General features: G+C 41.6%; 1 protein-coding gene across 1 annotated transcript in view; it reads left to right on the forward strand.

Annotated features, from left to right (window-relative positions):
• The first annotated feature begins 2047 nt into the window (after window positions 1–2047).
• The window catches only part of CFAP70 (cilia and flagella associated protein 70), a 32504-nt gene continuing 13814 nt past the window's right edge, over window positions 2048–20737 (forward strand). Inside the window, exons 1-16 of the mRNA XM_063430764.1 lie at window positions 2048–2108; window positions 6250–6337; window positions 7056–7242; window positions 7365–7463; window positions 7806–7885; window positions 8161–8337; window positions 9729–9911; window positions 10981–11075; window positions 11399–11498; window positions 11859–11993; window positions 13214–13372; window positions 13684–13779; window positions 14977–15068; window positions 15444–15504; window positions 15670–15861; window positions 19771–19902. Of these exons, the coding sequence (XP_063286834.1) occupies window positions 6260–6337; window positions 7056–7242; window positions 7365–7463; window positions 7806–7885; window positions 8161–8337; window positions 9729–9911; window positions 10981–11075; window positions 11399–11498; window positions 11859–11993; window positions 13214–13372; window positions 13684–13779; window positions 14977–15068; window positions 15444–15504; window positions 15670–15861; window positions 19771–19902 (1866 nt within the window). The 5' untranslated portion in view covers window positions 2048–2108; window positions 6250–6259. The remainder of the gene's footprint in view (window positions 2109–6249; window positions 6338–7055; window positions 7243–7364; window positions 7464–7805; window positions 7886–8160; window positions 8338–9728; window positions 9912–10980; window positions 11076–11398; window positions 11499–11858; window positions 11994–13213; window positions 13373–13683; window positions 13780–14976; window positions 15069–15443; window positions 15505–15669; window positions 15862–19770; window positions 19903–20737) is intronic.

Genomic DNA, 20737 nt, shown 5'->3' on the forward strand with positions numbered 1-20737 from the left:
TATTAATTTAAATGCCAATCAACACGCGCGTCGGCAGAAATCGCCCCAAGTGTAATAATATTTTACAGATATAAGACGACGAACAAATTGGTTCTTGTCATTTCTGCCTGTTCTCTTTTTAGAAACAAATACAACACCTTTTTGTCTGACCGGCGGGGTAAAACGTACATATCTCACTTTGATTTACTCACGCTCGATTATTTTGAACAGTTCAGGAACAAAATGTTATCTCTGATGGGTGTCTGATTGCGCAGCTACAAAGCTAAAATGGATCTGGCAAATCTATCACAAATTCTATAACGCACATAACTGGACGCACATGGTAATCATTTTCGTAAAGCATCAACATGTGCCGCAGGTATGTATGGTGCGTAGACTAACAGCAACAATAAGTGGCGCAGCATCCAGCTCAAAATATTTACTTCTGGCATCTAGGTCCAACACCTGTCACTCATTCGTGACACCGTGATCATGTAAAATCTCATTTCCTCAAGTCTCAATGGATGATAAATATAAATAAATATTATTATATCACCTCTGGGAAAGCTTTTTACTTTCCTTATTCACCTGGTACCGAAGTTCTTGGCTATTCGAGCCTCACAATGTCTCTCCTGACAATGTTGCTCTGCATATTGCAGAACTTTAAGCCAGTTTTGCCCCAGTAATGTGGTTCTGTGATTGTGTTATAGTGCTTGGTAATAGCCCAGTTAGCCAGGATTCAGAGCCAGTCTGTCCTGGGATCAGATAATACATCCAGCTATACAGGTCCTGAATGCCAGCTCTCCTACGGTCAATGCACTTTACCCTCTGTTGTCCCTACATTAGATGGTGTCTTCCTGTCCCCAGTTTGTCACCAATAATGGATGTAGTGATTATTTGATTTGACCCCTGCCTCTAACCTGGTGTAGAATGAGTCCACACGCTCAGCATGTGGCTTTGCTTTCCATGCATTGAGCAGTGCTTCTATTCTGTTAATGGAGGAAACTGACATGCATGCATGGACCTGCTTGCCAAGAGGGAATTACTAGACCCAATATTCAAATGATAGAGATAGAGATATCAGTTCCCCCATGTAATAATATACATTATATACCACATCTCCCATGTGATACTATATTATATACCACCTCTCCCATGTGATACTATATTATATACCACCTCTCCCATGTGATACTATATTATATACCACCTCTCCCATGTGATATTATATATCAGCTCTCCCATGTGATATTATATATCAGCTCTCCCATGTGATATTATATATCAGCTCTCCCTTGTGATGTGATATCAGCTCTCCCATGTGATGTGATATCAGCTCTCCCATGTGATGTGATATCAGCTCTCCCATGTGATGTGATATCAGCTCTCCCATGTGATGTGATATCAGCTCTCCCATGTGATGTGATATCAGCTCTCCCATGTGATAATATATCAGCTCTCCCATGTGATATTATATTATATATCTCCTCTCCCATGTGATATTAGATATCAGCTCTCCCATGTGATATTAGATATCAGCTCTCCCATGTGATATTAGATTAGATATCAGCTCTCCCATGTGATAATATATTATATATCAGCTCTCCCATGTGATAATAGATTATATATCAGCTCTCCCATGTGATAATATATTATATATCAGCTCTCCCATGTGATAATATATCAGCTCTCCCATGTGATATTATATATCAGCTCTCCCATGTGATATTATATATCAGCTCTCCCATGTGATAATAGATTATATATCAGCTCTCCCATGTGATAATAGATTATATATCAGCTCTCCCATGTGATAATAGATTATATATCAGCTCTCCCATGTGATAATATATTATATATCAGCTCTCCCATGTGATAATAGATTATATATCAGCTCTCCCATGTGATAATAGATTATATATCAGCTCTCCCATGTGATAATAGATTATATATCAGCTCTCCCATGTGATAATAGATTATATATCTGTCCCCCTCTCAGTAAGGTTCCCAGGCCCCGCCCCCGCTCCCCACGTGACTGGTTGCCAGGCAATCTCTGGAGCGTCTCACAGGAAGTCTCGCGAGATCTGTCTCAGTCGGCGGTTGCTAGGAGATCGAGGACGCAGCACCGAGTAAGTAAATACCGGGAGAGTAGCTCGGTACCAGTGGGGGAGGGGGGAGAGGAGCTCGGTTCCGGTGGGGGAGGAGCGTGTGCATCTACCATTCCCCCAGTCTGTGCCATTCCCCCAGTGTGCCTCTGCCAGTCTGTGCCATTCCCCCAGTGTGCCTCTGCCAGTCTGTGCCATTCCCCCAGTCTGTGCCAGTCTGTGCCTCTCCCAGTGTGTGCCATTCCCCCAGTGTGCCTCTGCCAGTCTGTGCCATTCCCCCAGTCTGTGCCAGTCTGTGCCTCTCCCAGTGTGTGCCATTCCCCCAGTGTGCCTCTCCCAGTGTGTGCCATTCCCCCAGTGTGCCTCTGCCAGTCTGTGCCATTCCCCCAGTGTGCCTCTGCCAGTCTGTGCCATTCCCCCAGTGTGTCTCTGCCAGTCTGTGCCATTCCCCCAGTGTGTCTCTGCCAGTCTGTGCCATTCCCCCAGTGTGCCTCTGCCAGTCTGTGCCATTCCCCCAGTGTGCCTCTGCCAGTCTGTGCCATTCCCCCAGTGTGTCTCTGCCAGTCTGTGCCATTCCCCCAGTGTGCCTCTGCCAGTCTGTGCCATTCCCCCAGTCTGTGCCAGTCTGTGCCTCTCCCAGTGTGTGCCATTCCCCCAGTGTGCCTCTGCCAGTCTGTGCCATTCCCCCAGTGTGTCTCTGCCAGTCTGTGCCATTCCCCCAGTGTGTCTCTGCCAGTCTGTGCCATTCCCCCAGTGTGCCTCTCCCAGTCTGTGCCATTCCCCCAGTGTGCCTCTCCCAGTCTGTGCCATTCCCCCAGTGTGCCTCTGCCAGTCTGTGCCATTCCCCCAGTGTGCCTCTCCCAGTCTGTGCCATTCCCCCAGTGTGCCTCTGCCAGTCTGTGCCATTCCCCCAGTGTGTCTCTGCCAGTCTGTGCCATTCCCCCAGTGTGCCTCTGCCAGTCTGTGCCATTCCCCCAGTGTGTCTCTGCCAGTCTGTGCCATTCCCCCAGTGTGCCTCTGCCAGTCTGTGCCATTCCCCCAGTGTGCCTCTCCCAGTCTGTGCCATTCCCCCAGTGTGCCTCTGCCAGTCTGTGCCATTCCCCCAGTGTGCCTCTCCCAGTCTGTGCCATTCCCCCAGTGTGCCTCTGCCAGTCTGTGCCATTCCCCCAGTGTGTCTCTGCCAGTCTGTGCCATTCCCCCAGTGTGCCTCTGCCAGTCTGTGCCATTCCCCCAGTGTGTCTCTGCCAGTCTGAGCCATTCCCCCAGTGTGTCTCTGCCAGTCTGTGCCATTCCCCCAGTCTGTGCCATTCCCCCAGTGTGCCTCTCCCAGTGTGTGCCATTCCCCCAGTGTGCCTCTGCCAGTCTGTGCCATTCCCCCAGTGTGCCTCTGCCAGTCTGTGCCATTCCCCCAGTGTGTCTCTGCCAGTCTGTGCCATTCCCCCAGTGTGTCTCTGCCAGTCTGTGCCATTCCCCCAGTCTGTGCCATTCCCCCAGTCTGTGCCAGTCTGTGCCATTCCCCCAGTGTGCCTCTCCCAGTGTGTGCCATTCCCCCAGTGTGCCTCTGCCAGTCTGCCATTCCCCCAGTGTGCCTCTACCATTCTCCCAGTCTATGCCATACCCCCAGTGTGCATATCCCAGTCTGCCATTCCCCCAGTGTGCCTCTCCCAGTCTGTGCCATTCCCCCAGTGTGCCTCTGCCAGTCTGTGCCATTCCCCCAGTGTGCCTCTGCCAGTCTGTGCCATTCTCCCAGTGTGCCTCTGCCAGTCTGTGCCATTCTCCCAGTGTTTGCCATTCTCCCAGTCTGTGCCTAATCAGTGCCATGCTCCCAATTACCCCAAATAGAAGCCCCTCTTAAATAGTTTGAATTGGGCCAGAATGTTCCAGTGGTAGCCCGAATTTGCTCAGAAAATGCACGAGAATACCAGTACTCCAGTATTATTTAAAAATGTGCAAGGGGAGGGGAGGCTGGCTGCTGATGCACACTATAATGTTTCCCTAGCCCTATAGCCTTCCTTTAATTTGAAATTCTCTTTGAATTCTCACTTTAGTTTATAACCTTATATGTGTTATGGTAAAACGATGCATGCTGTGATACTGACTATGTATGTGTGCTTGTTTTATATATTTATTTGTATGAATAAAGTGTATAATGGTGTGCGGAATTTAATTCAGAGCTCTGTAGGTATTAGTGTAGTGTGCGGATACTCTATAAAGATAGTTATTTGGGAATCTTATAGTAAGATGCTGAATGGCAATATTTACCTATAAAACGCCCTTCGAGGTTGTGTATCCTATAACATATTATTAATACGTTACTAAAGAAATCATTATTACCTGCAGTCAATAGGGGACAATTTGGGACAAGCAAGTTTGACATTAGTACTACCAAGTCCATTCTAACCGCATTGTAATGAAACACTGCCACCTCCTGGCTACAAGCTATGCTGCACTGACAATATCTACCACATTTCTGGGGATGTTTTATTCAAAAGCAGAAATGGGGAGCCGTGTCTGGGACAGAAAGCGTAGCGGCCATTCTCAGTTAGCGATTGGATGGGACGTTAACGACACTTTGTTTATTGATGCCTTGGGAGGTTATATATTAAGACTGGCAAGTTTACATAAATGGATTATTTGGTAAACTGTCAATTTTGGTACATTAAAAACTGAATAGCAAAGACTAAATAAATATATAAACTGTGATTATAACCAAGTTGGAGCATTTATATCCATTTGTCAGGGCTTACCTTAGTTGGGAGTCCGGTAGGCAGAGATTTGCGCTCACCCTTGCAGATATACACCGTCCAAGGTGATAAGGTTAGAAACCACCAGGACTGTGAATATGTGCACAGGGGCTGTGCATGAAAGGTGTTTCCAATATGCAGTACAGACAAGGACAAATCTAGATTAGTCAGACACGGTTCCAAAGGTCAGGGCAGACATTGCAATAACGAAGATCCAGAAGCAGGGGTCACAAGACAAGTCAGTCTATAATGAACATGAAACAACAAACCGACAAACTAATAATGATCTGCTTCGGGTGGGCTTAGATAGACAGGGGCAGCCACAAGAAAAAGTCCAGCCCCCAGTGATGGAGACTAGGTGAGGGTAAACATAGGCAGAAAAAAAAACTGAAGTGTGGCCCAGAGGTAAGACAGCAGGACCAATGCAGAATGAGTCCAGAGTTCAAATCCCCAGAAGTTGGGTCCTTCTGGAGTGACCATGTCTAGATGTCATGGTGAGAACTGTAACAATATTTAACCATTTTTTATGTTGCTAAATCCATTACATACTAACTGGGTTAATCAGTGAACACCAAATTGTAGCAAATTAAAATTCAAACTTCAAAATGTATGTAAGATTGATCAGAGTCGTCATTATAGATGAGTTGCTTTATAAAAAATGTCAAACTCTGCCACAGTCGCAGCCAGTATTCATTTTGTCGAATGAGCCTGGGAGGATACAAAGAGTCACAGAGGGGCTGGTGAAGGGTCAAAAGAGACAGATAGAGGCTTTAACTAAACCCAATAGATTTTAGTTGTGCCGACTAAAATCTCCAGTAGATTTAGTTTACTAAAATCTCCAGTAGTCGATTCAGATGACTAAAATATGACTGAAACTAAAATGGCTTTTTAGTCAAAAGACTATGACTGACACTAAATCACATTTCTCCGTATACAATGGGTAGCACGTATCTAGTAACAAGTATCCCATCTTTGAACATACTGTAAGGTCAGAAACGTATCGTTTTAATAAGTACAAACAAAACATTAAGTGAGCAAAAGAAAGTATTTACAAATTACCAGGTGAGTGGACAAATTATTCAAAGTATTGTGAGTAGAGCATGGCCGTGTCACCCCAAGAACATATCTCAAAACCCCGTGTATTGTCTTTATTTTCCTTTAAATTAATGATAAAGTCACCAATGATCAGGCGAGCTTCCATTGTAGATGTCGGATGCATTACACGACCGCTGCAAGGTTTGTTTAACTATAACCTGTATTAGTGTCAAGCACTGTTGTACAAAGCGCAATGCGATCTCGGTTAACTGTCATCACCCATAGGAGAGAGAGATGGTAATAGGCCATTAATCCTGAAAGCCTTTTCCTGCACCATTGCTTCTATGACAGTCTTAATGGGAAATGGACTGCGTCTATGTTTTCAGAGCTGTAACCATGGAGATGGCACTCCCAGATGAAAAGACTCAGCATCCCGTGCCGGTACAGATCACGGTTCTCAGAGCACACTATCTGGTAATACATTCAATAAATAACTATTTCCATTGTCTTAGTTTGACTCACAAATAACATCTGGTGTGTTTGTCACACAGTACATAATCAGCGGAGACACCGCTAATACACTAAATATGTGCACGTTCTGATTGGGACATTGCTAACATCATGTTCTGCTGGTGTTCTGATTCTTCTTGGTTATATTAAAAGGATTATTATAATCGGGGGGGGGGGGGGGGGAATTAAGAAAACACTGTTTTCGGTTAGATTGACCCTTCATATCCTGGTCCCCCTTCCTCCCAAAAAGAGAAAAACAGCTCGAACTTACCATCATTCCAACGCTGACATTAGACATTGAATATGCACAGAATTCACATTAGTCAATCCAGATCTCTTGTTCTGGGCTGGCTAACATTGCCCCAAAGCATAGAGTGGATAGGTGTTGACTTACACCTCTGGTGTCAGAGTGGTTAACCTCTGTAATGGGCAGCATTCACAGCGAAATCACTGAAGTGGTTATGGTACATGGAGAAACCCTTTTAAATTAGCAATGGCGATAATGTTTTACATGTGGGCCTAGTTAAACGTATTTTATGGGCTGCTACCAATCACCATTCACCCCACCTAGCATTAATGCAGAGTGTATTCAGTAACTTCCAACTGGCTACATTGCTGCAGATATAGGTTAAACCCAGTTATAAACTAATCATTGTTTGTTAATATATTCTGTCTCATGCAGAAAGGAGTAAAAAGTGACTTTCCAGTAACGTACGTAAGGTCAGAGTTTAATAATGTCCTTCTCGGGGATTCTCCAAAACTTGAATCATCGGTGGAAAAATCAACGGAATATAACTTCACCTCCAGCTTCGACGTTGGACCTGATGGCCCTCACAGCGTGGATGATGTGGCCTATAAACCTGTTGTCTGTAAGTCACTCTCCATCTCGTCATAGTCTAGCTGCTATTAGAAGTATTACCAACCATATCTAAACGTTATGATCACATTGATTGCTGTCCCGTAACATGACGTTTTGGGGCCTCTCTTCCAGTAACCGTGTTGGAGATCTTGCCCAAAGAGAAGAAACAGAAAGAAGAGAAGACTGTGGTTTTGGGGCAAACAACTGTGAATTTACTCCCATTGCTAAAAGGTTAGGAAGAAGAAAATGTGTAATTTGCCCTGAGACTTCATCTTTCTAAAGGTCTTCAACAGGGCAATCTCAGCTTCTACGCAAACCTTCTGCTATCAGTATTACTTGATTAGATACTCTTTGGGCTTTAGATAAACTACAGATTTATTCAACCAGGAGTTGTAAAGTGCTGATAAGGGAATTTCAAGTTTTAGACCAAATAAAATGTAAATATATATAAGTTGTAAGTGTTTTCATGTTCAGCTGATTTGTTCTCCTGTCAACTTTCTGCTATTCCTGGTCTATTGAAGGAGGCCAATTTCACAGTCCTGTGTTGGATTAAATGTCCGTGCTGTGTTTCAGGTGAATGTAATGTGAAGGTCACTCTCCCTATTCACGCTGTGCCCGGCTCACCTCTGGAAACTGCTCGCCCAGAAAGCAAGGTACCAGCCTGTGATAGCTCTTTATATAACGTTCTGTTTAAGGATAATCTGACAGTGTACATACAGCACTTTCATATCAATTAAATAATGAATTTCCAGTCTCCAGTGTTTTGAATATATTTATACACACCCTATATAAATATATACACACACATCTTTTTTTTTATATTAATGGCCTTTTAGCTGTAGACTAATCAAGAGAGAGTAGATTGAACAACCTGCAATTGTTTGTGTATTTTTCTCTAACTGGCGTGTATTTTATTCTTGCATTCTAGCCAAGTTTAGAGGTGGCAGTGTCCATCCCTGAGCCTCTCCTCTCCCAGGAGCAGATAAATAAGGGTAATCTGCTGACGGTATCCGTGGAAGGTGCTTATTCTGTCCCTGAATCCTGGAACTCCACAGGGCCTCAGTACAACTATGTGGCCAGCCTTCACATCCCTGCAGCAGGAGAGGTAATGGGTATAGAGATCAATGTGTCTATGGGTATTGGCCCACACAGCAGGAGAGAGAGCGGGTCTGTGGGTATTGGCCCACACAGCAGGAGAGATAGTGGGTCTGTGGGTATTGGCCCACACAGCAGGAGAGATAGCGGGTCTGTGGGTATTGGCCCACACAGCAGGACTCGGAGAGGTTATGGGTGTAGAGATCAGTGTGTCTATGAGTATTGGCCCATACAGCAGGACTCAAAGAGGTTATGGGTGTAGAGATCAGTGTGTCTATGGGTATTGGTCCACACAGCAGCAGAGGTAAGGGGTCTATGGGTATTGGCCCACATAGCAGGAGAGCTGGAGAGGTAATGGGTCTATGGGCATTGGCCCACACAGCAGGAGAGGTAATGGGTCTATAGGTATTGGCCCACACAGCAGGAGAGGTAATGGGTCTATGGGTATTAGCCCACACAGCAGGAGAGGTAATGGGTCTATAGGTATTGGCCCACACAGCAGGAGAGGTAATGGGTCTATAGGTATTGGCCCACACAGCAGGAGAGGTAATGGGTCTATAGGTATTGGCCCACACAGCAGGAGAGGTAATGGGTCTATAGGTATTGGCCCACACAGCAGGAGAGGTAATGGGTCTATAGGTATTGGCCCACACAGCCGGAGAGGTAATGGGTCTATAGATATTGGCCCACACATCAGGAGAGGTAATGGGTCTATGGGCATTGACCCACACATCAGGAGAGGTAATGGGTCAATGGGTATTGGCCCACATAGCAGGAGAGGTAATGGGTCTATGGGTATTGGCCCACACAGCAGGAGAGGTAATGGGTCTATGGGCATTGGCCCACGTAGCAGGAGAGGTAACAGGTGTAGAGATCAGTGTGTCTATGGGTATTGGCCCACACAGCAACATACATACATTATCTTTGCCAGAACAGCGCCTCTAACAGTTTCTGTGGAAGTGAACCTATATCTAAAAACACGTTCAAATACATTGAAAAGAACACTTTACCAATATATGGTTTATTCTCTAGCTGAGAATTATGGAGAATGGAAAAGTGATGTAATAAAAGTCATACAATATATTATATCCATGACATAACATAATGTATTCAAATCACATTATATTATATCACATTACATTATATGATATATTCTTTCACTTCACATAATATCACATTACAAAATAGGACAAGTGAACCCCTTGTACAGGCATTAACCCTATGTATAAGCACAGTGTATTGCAATATACCATCATGACTGTGCTGGATGGTAGACAGAGGTCTTTACGGTATCAACCCAGAGATTATTAGTATTATATGTATCAGTGACCTAAAGTTGGATAAGTCCCCTCTATTATTTTAATCAATGATGCTAATGCTTGTATTAATTGCTGTGTGCAGAAGCCACGTACACTCCTGTTCTCTAACGGAGTTCTGAAGCCTGGCGGAGAAATGGAGACTGTTCCCCGTCCGAAAAAATGGCCTGTGAGTGGAATTATGGCGACAGAGGCTCAGTATCTCCCAGAATCCTTTGTTCCATCCAGCTCATATGAAGCGGAAGATGGAGAACTTAACCGGAAGGAGGTAATGAGACATTTATCTGTCTGAGCGAGAATGACGAGTCAAGGTTATTCATTAACCCCTTAAGGACACAACTTCTGTAATAAAAGGGAATCATGACAGAATATATCCGTCATGTGTCCTTAAGGGGTTAAACAGTGAATCGTTAAAGCCAAAATTAGCGGGAAAAATAGCTGACAATGAGATTATTTCCAGTTCAAATATTGAAATAAAATGGGACATTCTCTGTCGAATTCCCACATAGTTATGCTTTAATGAATGAACATAAAATGTTTTATTAAATGAATACAAACGCAGTTACACTGTAGTATAGACAGTATTGCCAGTGTGGGGTAGGTAGAAAAAGAATCGCATTCACTTTTCTTGCAGTTTCTCTCTCCCTCTCCTGTTTGATATATTTTATTACCTTATTTTTTGTGCCAAACTTTCCTTTGTACACCTTTTCCATCATTTTATTTTGTTTGCAATTTTGTTTGTTTGTTTTTTTTGTTCACAAACGTATTGCTTCCTTTATATATAAAAAAAAAAAAAAAAAAAAGTTGCAGGATTTTTACACATTCTTGTTTTTTGTTAAATATATTTTAAAAATCCTTTTAGATTTAATGGACATTTTCCCCTAGATATATTACTCATTTATCTTCATACACAAGACTGGTACGAACATAAATGTGAACATAACACTTTTTTTATGCAAAACTGTTTGTACCCCGAATCAGTGAGAGAATATCTCACTGCTACGATGTAACAGACAGAAGAAGATAAGATTATAGTTGCTGCATTTTTTCCCCAATCCCTGTTCCTATAATGAGAAGGGTAAAGGTAGAGAGGACAGGGAGCTCTTATGATGCCTACTATAACCCTGTAGCATTTCAACGGGTTAACCAGGAAGTGAAGCCCATGATTTAAACCATCATTGCATTTGCAGAATAATAATAATAATAATAACAATAAAATATGGCATGTTTAGAAAAGAAAACCAGAACAATATATAAGCTTATAGCATATTGTATTATTTTGAAAATAATTGTGGAAATATTTGTCATTTAATCGCCACTTTTTGCCAACTGAACAGGACAAGGAGTTCCGGAGAGACGCTGAGACCAATAGAAAAAGACTAATGTGGGACATGGACAGACGTTGTTACCTTGAACCATCAGCACTGAGCAGGTGACCATTGAAATCTCACGTCATTGCCGCGTCATAATTTACACTGAAATGGGAACTAACCTGAATATTAATCATTTACATTTTTTACGTTAATTTATCAAACTTGGATTTATGGAGAACTGGCAAGGGAGTTGCAAGTTTTATGTCAAAAAAGGTAAATTGGATGAATACCAAAGATGAAGATTTTTTTATTCTTCTAATTTGGCCCAACATTTGAAATTCCCCTGCCAGTGTCTAACCTGCTTTGTATTGTATCGTACACATCTGCAGAATGCCATGTGCTTTGCCATTAGCAGCTAAAAGCTGTTGATGATCTTTTGCAGCCTTCAGATGCGCATAGCCGAATGCCGCTATTGGCCTGTGGAAATAATGAGACTTCCTATTGCCAGCACCTCCAAGGCAAAAACAGGCAAAGCCGACAAAGTAAGTTTCATACGTCCTTACCCTAACCGAAATGATTGCAATGCAGAAAGACAACCAAAATGTAACAATTGTAGGAATAAGCACATCCCATGATGTCTATTTTCTTCTAATAAGTATATCACCGTTCGCCAATGGCTAGAACCCACCTGTTTAATCACTCCGAGGCTGGGAAAGCATCATGGGAGTTGAAGATACCCAAAGGTTAAGCTAGTGAGTGCCTTTTGGAAACCACTGGAGAAAATATCAGCCGTATACGCGTTGCTGGGAGGGAAGGGGTTAAAATGCTTACTCAGTAGACTGTTATTAGAAAAAATGTGTATAATTAACATTGTTATAATAAATTCTATAAACTATTATCAGGGTGAAGAGGATTTTCAGGTCTCTTTCCATGGGGTGGCTTTCGTAAACATGGTTCCTCTGCTGTATCCTGGCATTAAATCGCTTCGAGGTGCGTTCCGCGTCTTTCCTTACGCAGAGACCGAAGTATTTGATAAGGTGAGAGCCAGGTTCTAGATTGACCAGTGAAACGATAAAAAGTCCTAATTAAAACATGTATCTTACAGTGTTCCTGGACTCCCTGCTTACTGTGAGTGATCAGTTCCGGATTTACGTAATCACTTTTCCACTATAGTAGTCAATATGGACATTATTAACCGCTTATTGATTTATGGAGAAATCTGAATGGCAACTTCGAGTGAAGATGGAATTATTCTCTATGTGGAACAATTTGCAATCTCTCAAATATGAACGTGCAAAGCCTTGGTATCTCAGTATCCTTGCTGTTCAAAGCCAATGATGAATAAAGCACATTGAAAGAAAAAAAAATGGAAGGACCATGGTTTAATTCTAGTTTCCTACAATATTTAGCGGCTGCCATTGGGTTTATTCACTGAACTCTGAATTGCAGCGAATTCAGACCTAAATAGTTGATTTGGAGAATTTGAGAATCTAGATTTCAGTTCACTACCATGGGGAGTATAGTGAACAAACCCCCCAGTCTGGTTAACACCCAATAAACCATGAGAAGATTTATTGACTGTAGTCCGTCCTAGTAAGGTGCTAGAGCAGAGGGGCCACTGACAAAACCATTGTAGTTCTGCATCAGCTGGAGCATTCTGACCTGTTCTACAGCATAGTACGTTCCTTTTTACAAATCTTAGATGGCGGCTGCCACATACAGCATGGCCGGCACTCAACACAAAATCTCACAGAACAAAATATAATCCGCTTTGGACATTCACCCCTCTGAAGGCTTTTAATCCAAGACTACTTTTTGACACGCTGATCCCTCTATATCTCTATTCTTTTATTTCCAGGTTTTTTTCTAGTCTATTTAATACTTCATAATGTGTTCCTGTGGGTTGAAATTATTATTATTGTTATTATTATTGCGCTAACATATTCCACAGGAATGTGCAACGTCAATCTGAAATCACGAATGTTAATGTAATCTTAAACAAGAAGTGATGATGGTGCTTCTCAAACAAGGTTACCAGCGTTATAAAATAATAATTTGTATCTGATGTTACTTACTTATTGTACTTGGGTATTTCTGCTACATGCTAACAAATTTAATACCAGTGTCGGAATTATGGGTTTATGTTTAACACATGATAATATTATTTGGGTTGTCATGGCGGCAGCCTTTCTTGAAGGGTAAACTGGTGGCTCCCAGTCATTCATTTATTTATTTTTTTACCATTAATTCCACCCAGACAAAGTCTCAGGTCAGCGTTCTTCGTGACGTTGTACGGCAATCAGCTTTGATAAATAAGCCTGCTGCTCCTCAAGCGAACATCGGCTCTCCCCATGTTCGGCAGGTACCTAGTCGCACCTTGAAAGACGAGAAAGGTCCAAAGGAAGCCGGCAGAAGGGTGAGCTTATTTGCTTGTCAATGAAGAGATGAATATAAATGGTCAAATAGCTTGGATGGTTCAGGAACTTGTTGGCATTTGTGGGAATGCAACTTCCTAAAAATGCCACCGCTAAGTAAAAATATAAATGTCTGTTTATGGGAATTATACCCATGTAAAGGTGACTCAGTTTTAATATGTGTTAGTGCATATCCCACATATGCATATGTAAAGCTATCACATAACTCTTTTTTTATATAGGGGGCATTACATTGTGTGTTGTTAATGCCTTAACATGACACTGATTCCCAGAATTCCATGTGTTTATGCAGATGTCCGCTCTGTTAAAGGCAACAGATTTTACAGGAGATGGAGATGGGGTTCTTCCTGTCCTGCCACAAAATGCCTCTCAAAACCTGGAAGGGCAGGTAAAAACCTACAAATACTACTATAAAGAACTGTCATTATCTGGCAGGAAGTTTGTGAAGGAAGGGGCAATGTGTTGTTAAAGTAAAATTGTGGCCAGTAGTTTAGTTTATGTTAGATAGACTTCCTACAATAGAAATAATATAAGTAGTAATGTTAGTTTTAAAAACCATAATTTCTACGTTCATTCGGTAACTGAAGGAGACTCCCCCAGGACTTTCTTTTCTATTGCACTAAGCATTTTCACTGGCTTTGATGGGTGTTTATAATATAAACCAAGTCCATGTGGTCTGCTCCAGCGTAGTGTCCCTTTAACCCTGCGTTGGTCCACTTTACTCAGTTTCTGAAACTGGGAGCCGACCTTTTGATAATTTTTTCAACACTAATCAACTGCCTCGAAAGGACCCATCAGGCACCCACTCGTGTTAGGTTACAGTTAATTCTGCTGAGTGAGACTTATTAATAACTAGATTGTAAGCTCTTTCAAGCATGATCCTCATCAACCTATTGTTCCTGTAACATTTTGTAATTATTTAATTTATTGTTAAATCTCCCTCTTTATAAAATTATAAAGCGCAGCGGAATATGTTGGCGCAATGTAAATGCCAATAACATTAATAATAATTTGTTTTGCTACAGAAGCCCAGCGCTTCCTTGTTTGCTCCACAAATATTGTTGACGTATTAGGTTTCTGGGAGTTGTGGTTCAGCTATTGAACTACAAGTACCTGAAACATTTGCTATGCCCACAGATACTGCTTATAGGAAAAACTCTGCAATGCCAAAGAATAGTTAAGTGAGCATCATGATTGGTCGACTTCACTTCAAAAGTTCCAAAGTCTGGGGATAATCAGCTAATGGAGGGACTTCAAATGTGAGGAAAGTTTTAAATTTCATGCCACAACCATTTATAATAATAATAATAATAACATTATATTGTGAGTAACATATCCGACACGGTAATGGATCACGTTTCAGTGGGTTTATTTATGAATCTGGCGATTATTAAGAATTTACAGAGAAATTAAAGATTTTACGCCAAACTAAATGAACTGCAGAGATTATACAATTCAGGTATTTTGTCTGGAACTGTGTCAATACTCCAGAAATCATTTAATTATTTTTAATAAACCCCTATATGAAATTCCGGCCAAATGTAGCTGTTTTTTCTGATTGGCGACTCTTTTTACGTCCTAACAGCAATACACAGAGGCAGGCACATACATTTTGCTGGAACTGAGTCTGGAGAAAGCTATGGTGCCGAAGCGTTCATCAGAAGAGCTGGATATTAAGTGAGTTACACAGCCTCTTATTTTACCGGGAACAGTAGTGAAAAGTGCAATTTAAAGAGACACTTTCCTAGCCCCTGCTAATTAGTGCCATTCAGCGATAAGAGTCCTTTTGTTTAAAAAGTTGTGGGGGCTTTTGCAATTTATTTCAATGTGTTATCTGTCTCAGCTTAAATATTAAAAGGAATGCTTTTGATATACATTTAGCAACTGCTCTAAATGATATAGAGTGATTATACTTTTCTGTAAAAAAAAAAGTAATTTATTGCTTTTTTTATTTATATGGTGTTTATATAACACTGCAAAGTTATTAAAACAACATTTTAATTTTTATTATCCCTACTTTGCTTTATATCTGAATGTATTCCTTGTTCACAGAGTAAAGGAACTGCTTCCTCCACGGCCCCAGCTCCCGCGACGGACAATGGGAGCACAGAAGGTAGGCTAGAAAATTCAAATTCAGAGCAGATCTTCAAAGCAGTAGGCCTTATTGAGTCAGTCCATTGACATCGTTATCACTGAATCACTGCGCATGCTATCCATCGACTTTTTATTAAATCACTGAGACGCTCTGCCTAATACATTTCTTTTGTCGTCTGTTCAGGCAGTCGCAGATTATCAGAATCAGATCACCAGCATTACCAACTCATTACTTGAGGAGTACTGGCAGCTGTTTGGGCAGCAGGTGGAGAATGGACAAGAGATAGATAGACAGACCTTGGATGAACAAAAAAGCCAACTCAACTATGAGCTGAATTGCTCTGGGAAATACTTTGCATTTAAAGAACAACTTAAGGTAGCTACATTGTAAACGCCAAATACTCAATCTCTATATTCAATAGAACTGAGAATCAAAACAGCAGCGAGACATGCTGCATCTGACATCCTTTTCTGATAGGAGTCATCTCAATCTCCAATGGAGTGACCCAAAAGTAAATACCTGGGGGAAGGACTGAACTCGCCAGTTTCGCTTTTTTAGCCACGTTTAGCTTTTTCGGCACTTCTTTTGTTGGGCACTCAGGACATTTATCCTCTTCTGTCATTCCTGAGAGAGAACTCCCATTAATCTATACATTTCTATTTAATCGGAATATTTTTGGTAGTTTAAATTTTGTAAAGAAAACAGGTTAGTTAGTTCAGATTTGCAGTCTGTATCAGTCTGTATCAGTGGCTCCCAAACCGCTCCTCAATACACCTCAGCAGTCTAGGATTTAGACATTTCCCAGTTCTATACTGCCATACATTACACCTACAGACATAAAAAAAAATGCTATACCTCCCAACACTTTAAATGGGCATAGTGGGACCCTGCCATTTTAGACGTATGGCCCGGGCAGGGCTGTTCTGAGACATTTCAGGAGACTTAATAATAACAATTTATAGAACTAAAATGTAATTTAGAACAAGAACAATGTATCTTTATTTACACAGACTGATTTCTGAACACATTTATTGTAGTTTAAAGACACATTACTGAGAATATTATTACTGTGGAGCTCTGTTATACACTCAGACACATTACTGGGAGTATTATTGCTGTGAAGCTCTGTTATACACTCAGACACATTACTGGGAGTATTATTGCTGTGGAGTTCTGTTATACACTCAGACACATTACTGGGAGTATTATTGCTGTGGAGCTCTGTTATACACACATACACAATACTGGGAGTATTATTGCTGTGTAGCTCTGTTAAACACTCAGACACATTACTGGGAGTATTATTGCTGTGGAGCTCTGTTATACACACAGACACATTACTGGGAGTATTATTACTGTGGAGTTCTGTTATACACTCAGACACATTACTGGGAGTATTATTGCTGTGGAGCTCTGTTATACACACATACACAATACTGGGAGTATTATTGCTGTGTAGCTCTGTTAAACACTCAGACACATTACTGGGAGTATTATTGCTGTGGAGCTCTGTTATACACACAGACACATTACTGGGAGTATTATTGCTGCGTAGCTCTGTTATACACTCAGACACAATACTGGGAGTATTATTGCTGTGTAGCTCTGTTATACACTCAGACACATTACTGGGAGTATTATTACTGTGGAGTTCTGTTATACACTCAGACACATTACTGGGAGTATTATTGCTGTGGAGCTCTGTTATACACACATACACAATACTGGGAGTATTATTGCTGTGTAGCTCTGTTAAACACTCAGACACATTACTGGGAGTATTATTGCTGTGGAGCTCTGTTATACACACAGACACATTACTGGGAGTATTATTGCTGCGTAGCTCTGTTATACACTCAGACACAATACTGGGAGTATTATTGCTGTATAGCTCTGTTATACACTCAGACACATTACTGGGAGTATTATTACTGTGGAGTTCTGTTATACACTCAGACACATTACTGGGAGTATTATTGCTGTGGAGCTCTGTTATACACACATACACAATACTGGGAGTATTATTGCTGTGTAGCTCTGTTAAACACTCAGACACATTACTGGGAGTATTATTGCTGTGGAGCTCTGTTATACACACAGACACATTACTGGGAGTATTATTGCTGCGTAGCTCTGTTATACACTCAGACACAATACTGGGAGTATTATTGCTGTGTAGCTCTGTTATACACTCAGACACATTACTGGGAGTGTTATTGCTGTGGAGCTCTGTTATACACTAAGACACATTACTGGGAGTATTATTGCTGTGGAGCTCTGTTATACACTCAGACACATTACTGGGAGTATTATTGCTGTGGAGCTCTGTTATACACTAAGACACATTACTGGGAGTATTATTGCTGTGGAGCTCTGTTATACACTCAGACACATTACTGGGAGTATTATTGCTGTGGAGCTCTGTTATACACTCAGACACATTACTGGGAGTATTATTGCTGTGGAGCTCTGTTATACACTCAGACACATTACTGGGAGTATTATTGCTGTGGAGTTCTGTTATACACTCAGACACATTACTGGGAGTATTATTGCTGTGGAGCTCTGTTATACACTCAGGCACACCAATACAGAGCTCCTAAAAGAGAGAGACATTAGGACATAAATCGTATCATTTCTGGTATTTGTAATGTGTTCTCTTTTATTGTTGCAATAGGGAACATGGGTTACATGGATGTGATTTTGAGAATTAATGTCTTTATGTCTTTATTAGGTACATACCCATGACTACAGTTGTGTTATCTGTATGTTTTGTTCTTGGTAAACATTTTTTTTTATCACCACGGCAACCGCAATCCTACAGAAGGCATACATTAATATATATTTAGCTTTTACTAAGAACAAGCCTTATACAGGCTGTCTATATCGTTTTAGTTAAATATACTTCTCAATGTTAACACTGTGTCTGTAATAATGCAACATGTATCTGCATGCCTTTAGGGGTAAGTACACAGTTTATTTCATCTTCTTTGTGCTTGTTAAAGGAACACTATAGTCACCTAAATTACTTTAGCTAAATAAAGCAGTTTTAGTGTATAGATCATTCCCCTGCAATTTCACTGCTCAATTCACTGTCATTTAGGAGTTAAATCACTTTGTTTCTGTTTATGCAGCCCTAGCCACACCTCCCCTGGCTATGATTGACAGAGCCTGCATGAAAAAAAAATGGTTTTACTTTCAAACAGATGTAATTTACCTTAAATAATTGTATCTCAATCTCTAAATTGAACTTTAATCACATACAGGAGGCTCTTGCAGGGTCTAGCAAGCTATTAGCATAGCAGGGGATAAGAAAATCTTAATTAAACAGAACTTGCAATAAAGAAAGCCTAAATAGGGCTCTCTTTACAGGAAGTGTTTATGGAAGGCTGTGCAAGTCACATGCAGGGAGGTGTGACTAGGGTTCATAAACAAAGGGATTTAACTCCTAAATGGCAGAGGATTGAGCAGTGAGGCTGCAGGGGCATGTTCTATACACCAAAACTGCTTCATTAAGCTAAAGTTGTTCAGGTGACTATAGTGTCCTTTTAAAATTAAAAGATTTCCATGTAAGATTTTTATTCTGTGCTTTGAATTAAAGAGATGAGTTGGAAATGTTTCCCCCCAGATTCATTATTTTGGCCTGAGAATTCCCTTACAATGTCTCTAACCAGTTCTTGCTTTAAAAAAGAAACTGGTTAACATAATACTTTCATATTAGGCACTAAAAGGGAACCTATAGTTCCAAACATAGCAATCATTTTTTCTGAATATTAGTTAATTTTTACTGTTGTGATCTCTGTTGACCCCTGTTTGCTGCTAAAAAGTTAGAATAATGTGTACGTACATATCTTGATTCCAGCACCAAGACACCTCTGCTGGTGCTGCCTGCTCGGCCTCTGCCAGCAAACCTTCTGACATCTTCCACTATCTCATCCAATCCAATGCTACTCGAGATACACATGTGTGGTAAATCACTGCGCTCCTCCAATCAAATGCTGCTATGAGCATCATTGGATTGAAGGACTGAGCTTTACTACAGTTTGTTCAGGAAGATAGACACTAGAGGGGTATTTGGGAGGTGCTGACACAGAGTGCCAAAACCCAGAATGGGATCTTTCTAAAAAAATAAATAAAAAGCAATGGAAGGTGTTAACTAGATTGGCTTAGTTTGGGAACTAATATGTATTTAGCAAATTAATTCAATTTGAAGAAAAATGGTATTGAAACAAATAATGCAATAAATATGCGGGGAGAGGATCTGAGATGTTCTCCTTTTTGCAGCATGCGGTTGTGAAGATTGTGAGGGAGAAATACCTGAGGACTACAGCTTTTGAAGATCCCGAGCAGCTGCAGACATTCCTGAGTGAGCTGTACATCTATCTGGTGGATCAGATGCACATCACCCTAAATAAGGTTAGTCCGACGCCCATCACCCTGAATAGGTAAATCAGATGCACATCACCCTAAATAAGGTGAGTCAGACGCCCATCGCCCTGAATAGGTAAATCAGGTGCACATCACCCTAAATAAGGTGAGTCAGATGCCCATAGCCCTGCACATCACCCTAAATAAGGTGAGTCAGAAACCCATCGCTCTGAATAGGTACATCAGGTGCACATCACCCTAAATAAGGTGAGTCAGACGCCCATCGCCCTGAATGGGTAAATCAGGTGCACATCACCCTAAATAAGGTGAGTCAGACGCCCATCGCCCTGAATTGGTAAATCAGGTGCACATCACCCTAAATAAGGTGAGTCAGACGCCCATCGCCCTGAATGGGTAAATCAGGTGCACATCACCCTAAATAAGGTGAGTCAGACGCCCATCGCCCCGGAATAGGTAAATCAGGTGCACATCACCCTAAATAAGGTGAGTCAGACGCCCATCGCCCTGAATGGGTTAAATCAGGTGCACATCACCCTAAATAAGGTGAGTCAGACGCCCATCGCCCTGAATGGGTAAATCAGGTGCACATCACCCTAAATAAGGTTAGTCAGACGACCATCACCCTGAATGGGTAAATCAGGTGCACATCACCCTAAGGTGAGTCAGACTCCCATAGCCCTGCACATCACCCTAAATAAGGTGAGTAAGACGCCCATCGCCCTGAATAGGTAAATCAGGTGCACATCATCCTAAATAAGGTGAGTCAGACGCCCATCGCCCTGAATGGGTTAAATCAGGTGCACATCACCCTAAATAAGGTGAGTCAGACGCCCATCGCCCTGAATGGGTAAATCAGGTGCAC

Source organism: Pelobates fuscus, chromosome 8 (genome assembly GCF_036172605.1).
Source record: "Pelobates fuscus isolate aPelFus1 chromosome 8, aPelFus1.pri, whole genome shotgun sequence".
In the NCBI taxonomy this organism is placed as follows: Eukaryota; Metazoa; Chordata; class Amphibia; order Anura; family Pelobatidae; genus Pelobates; species Pelobates fuscus.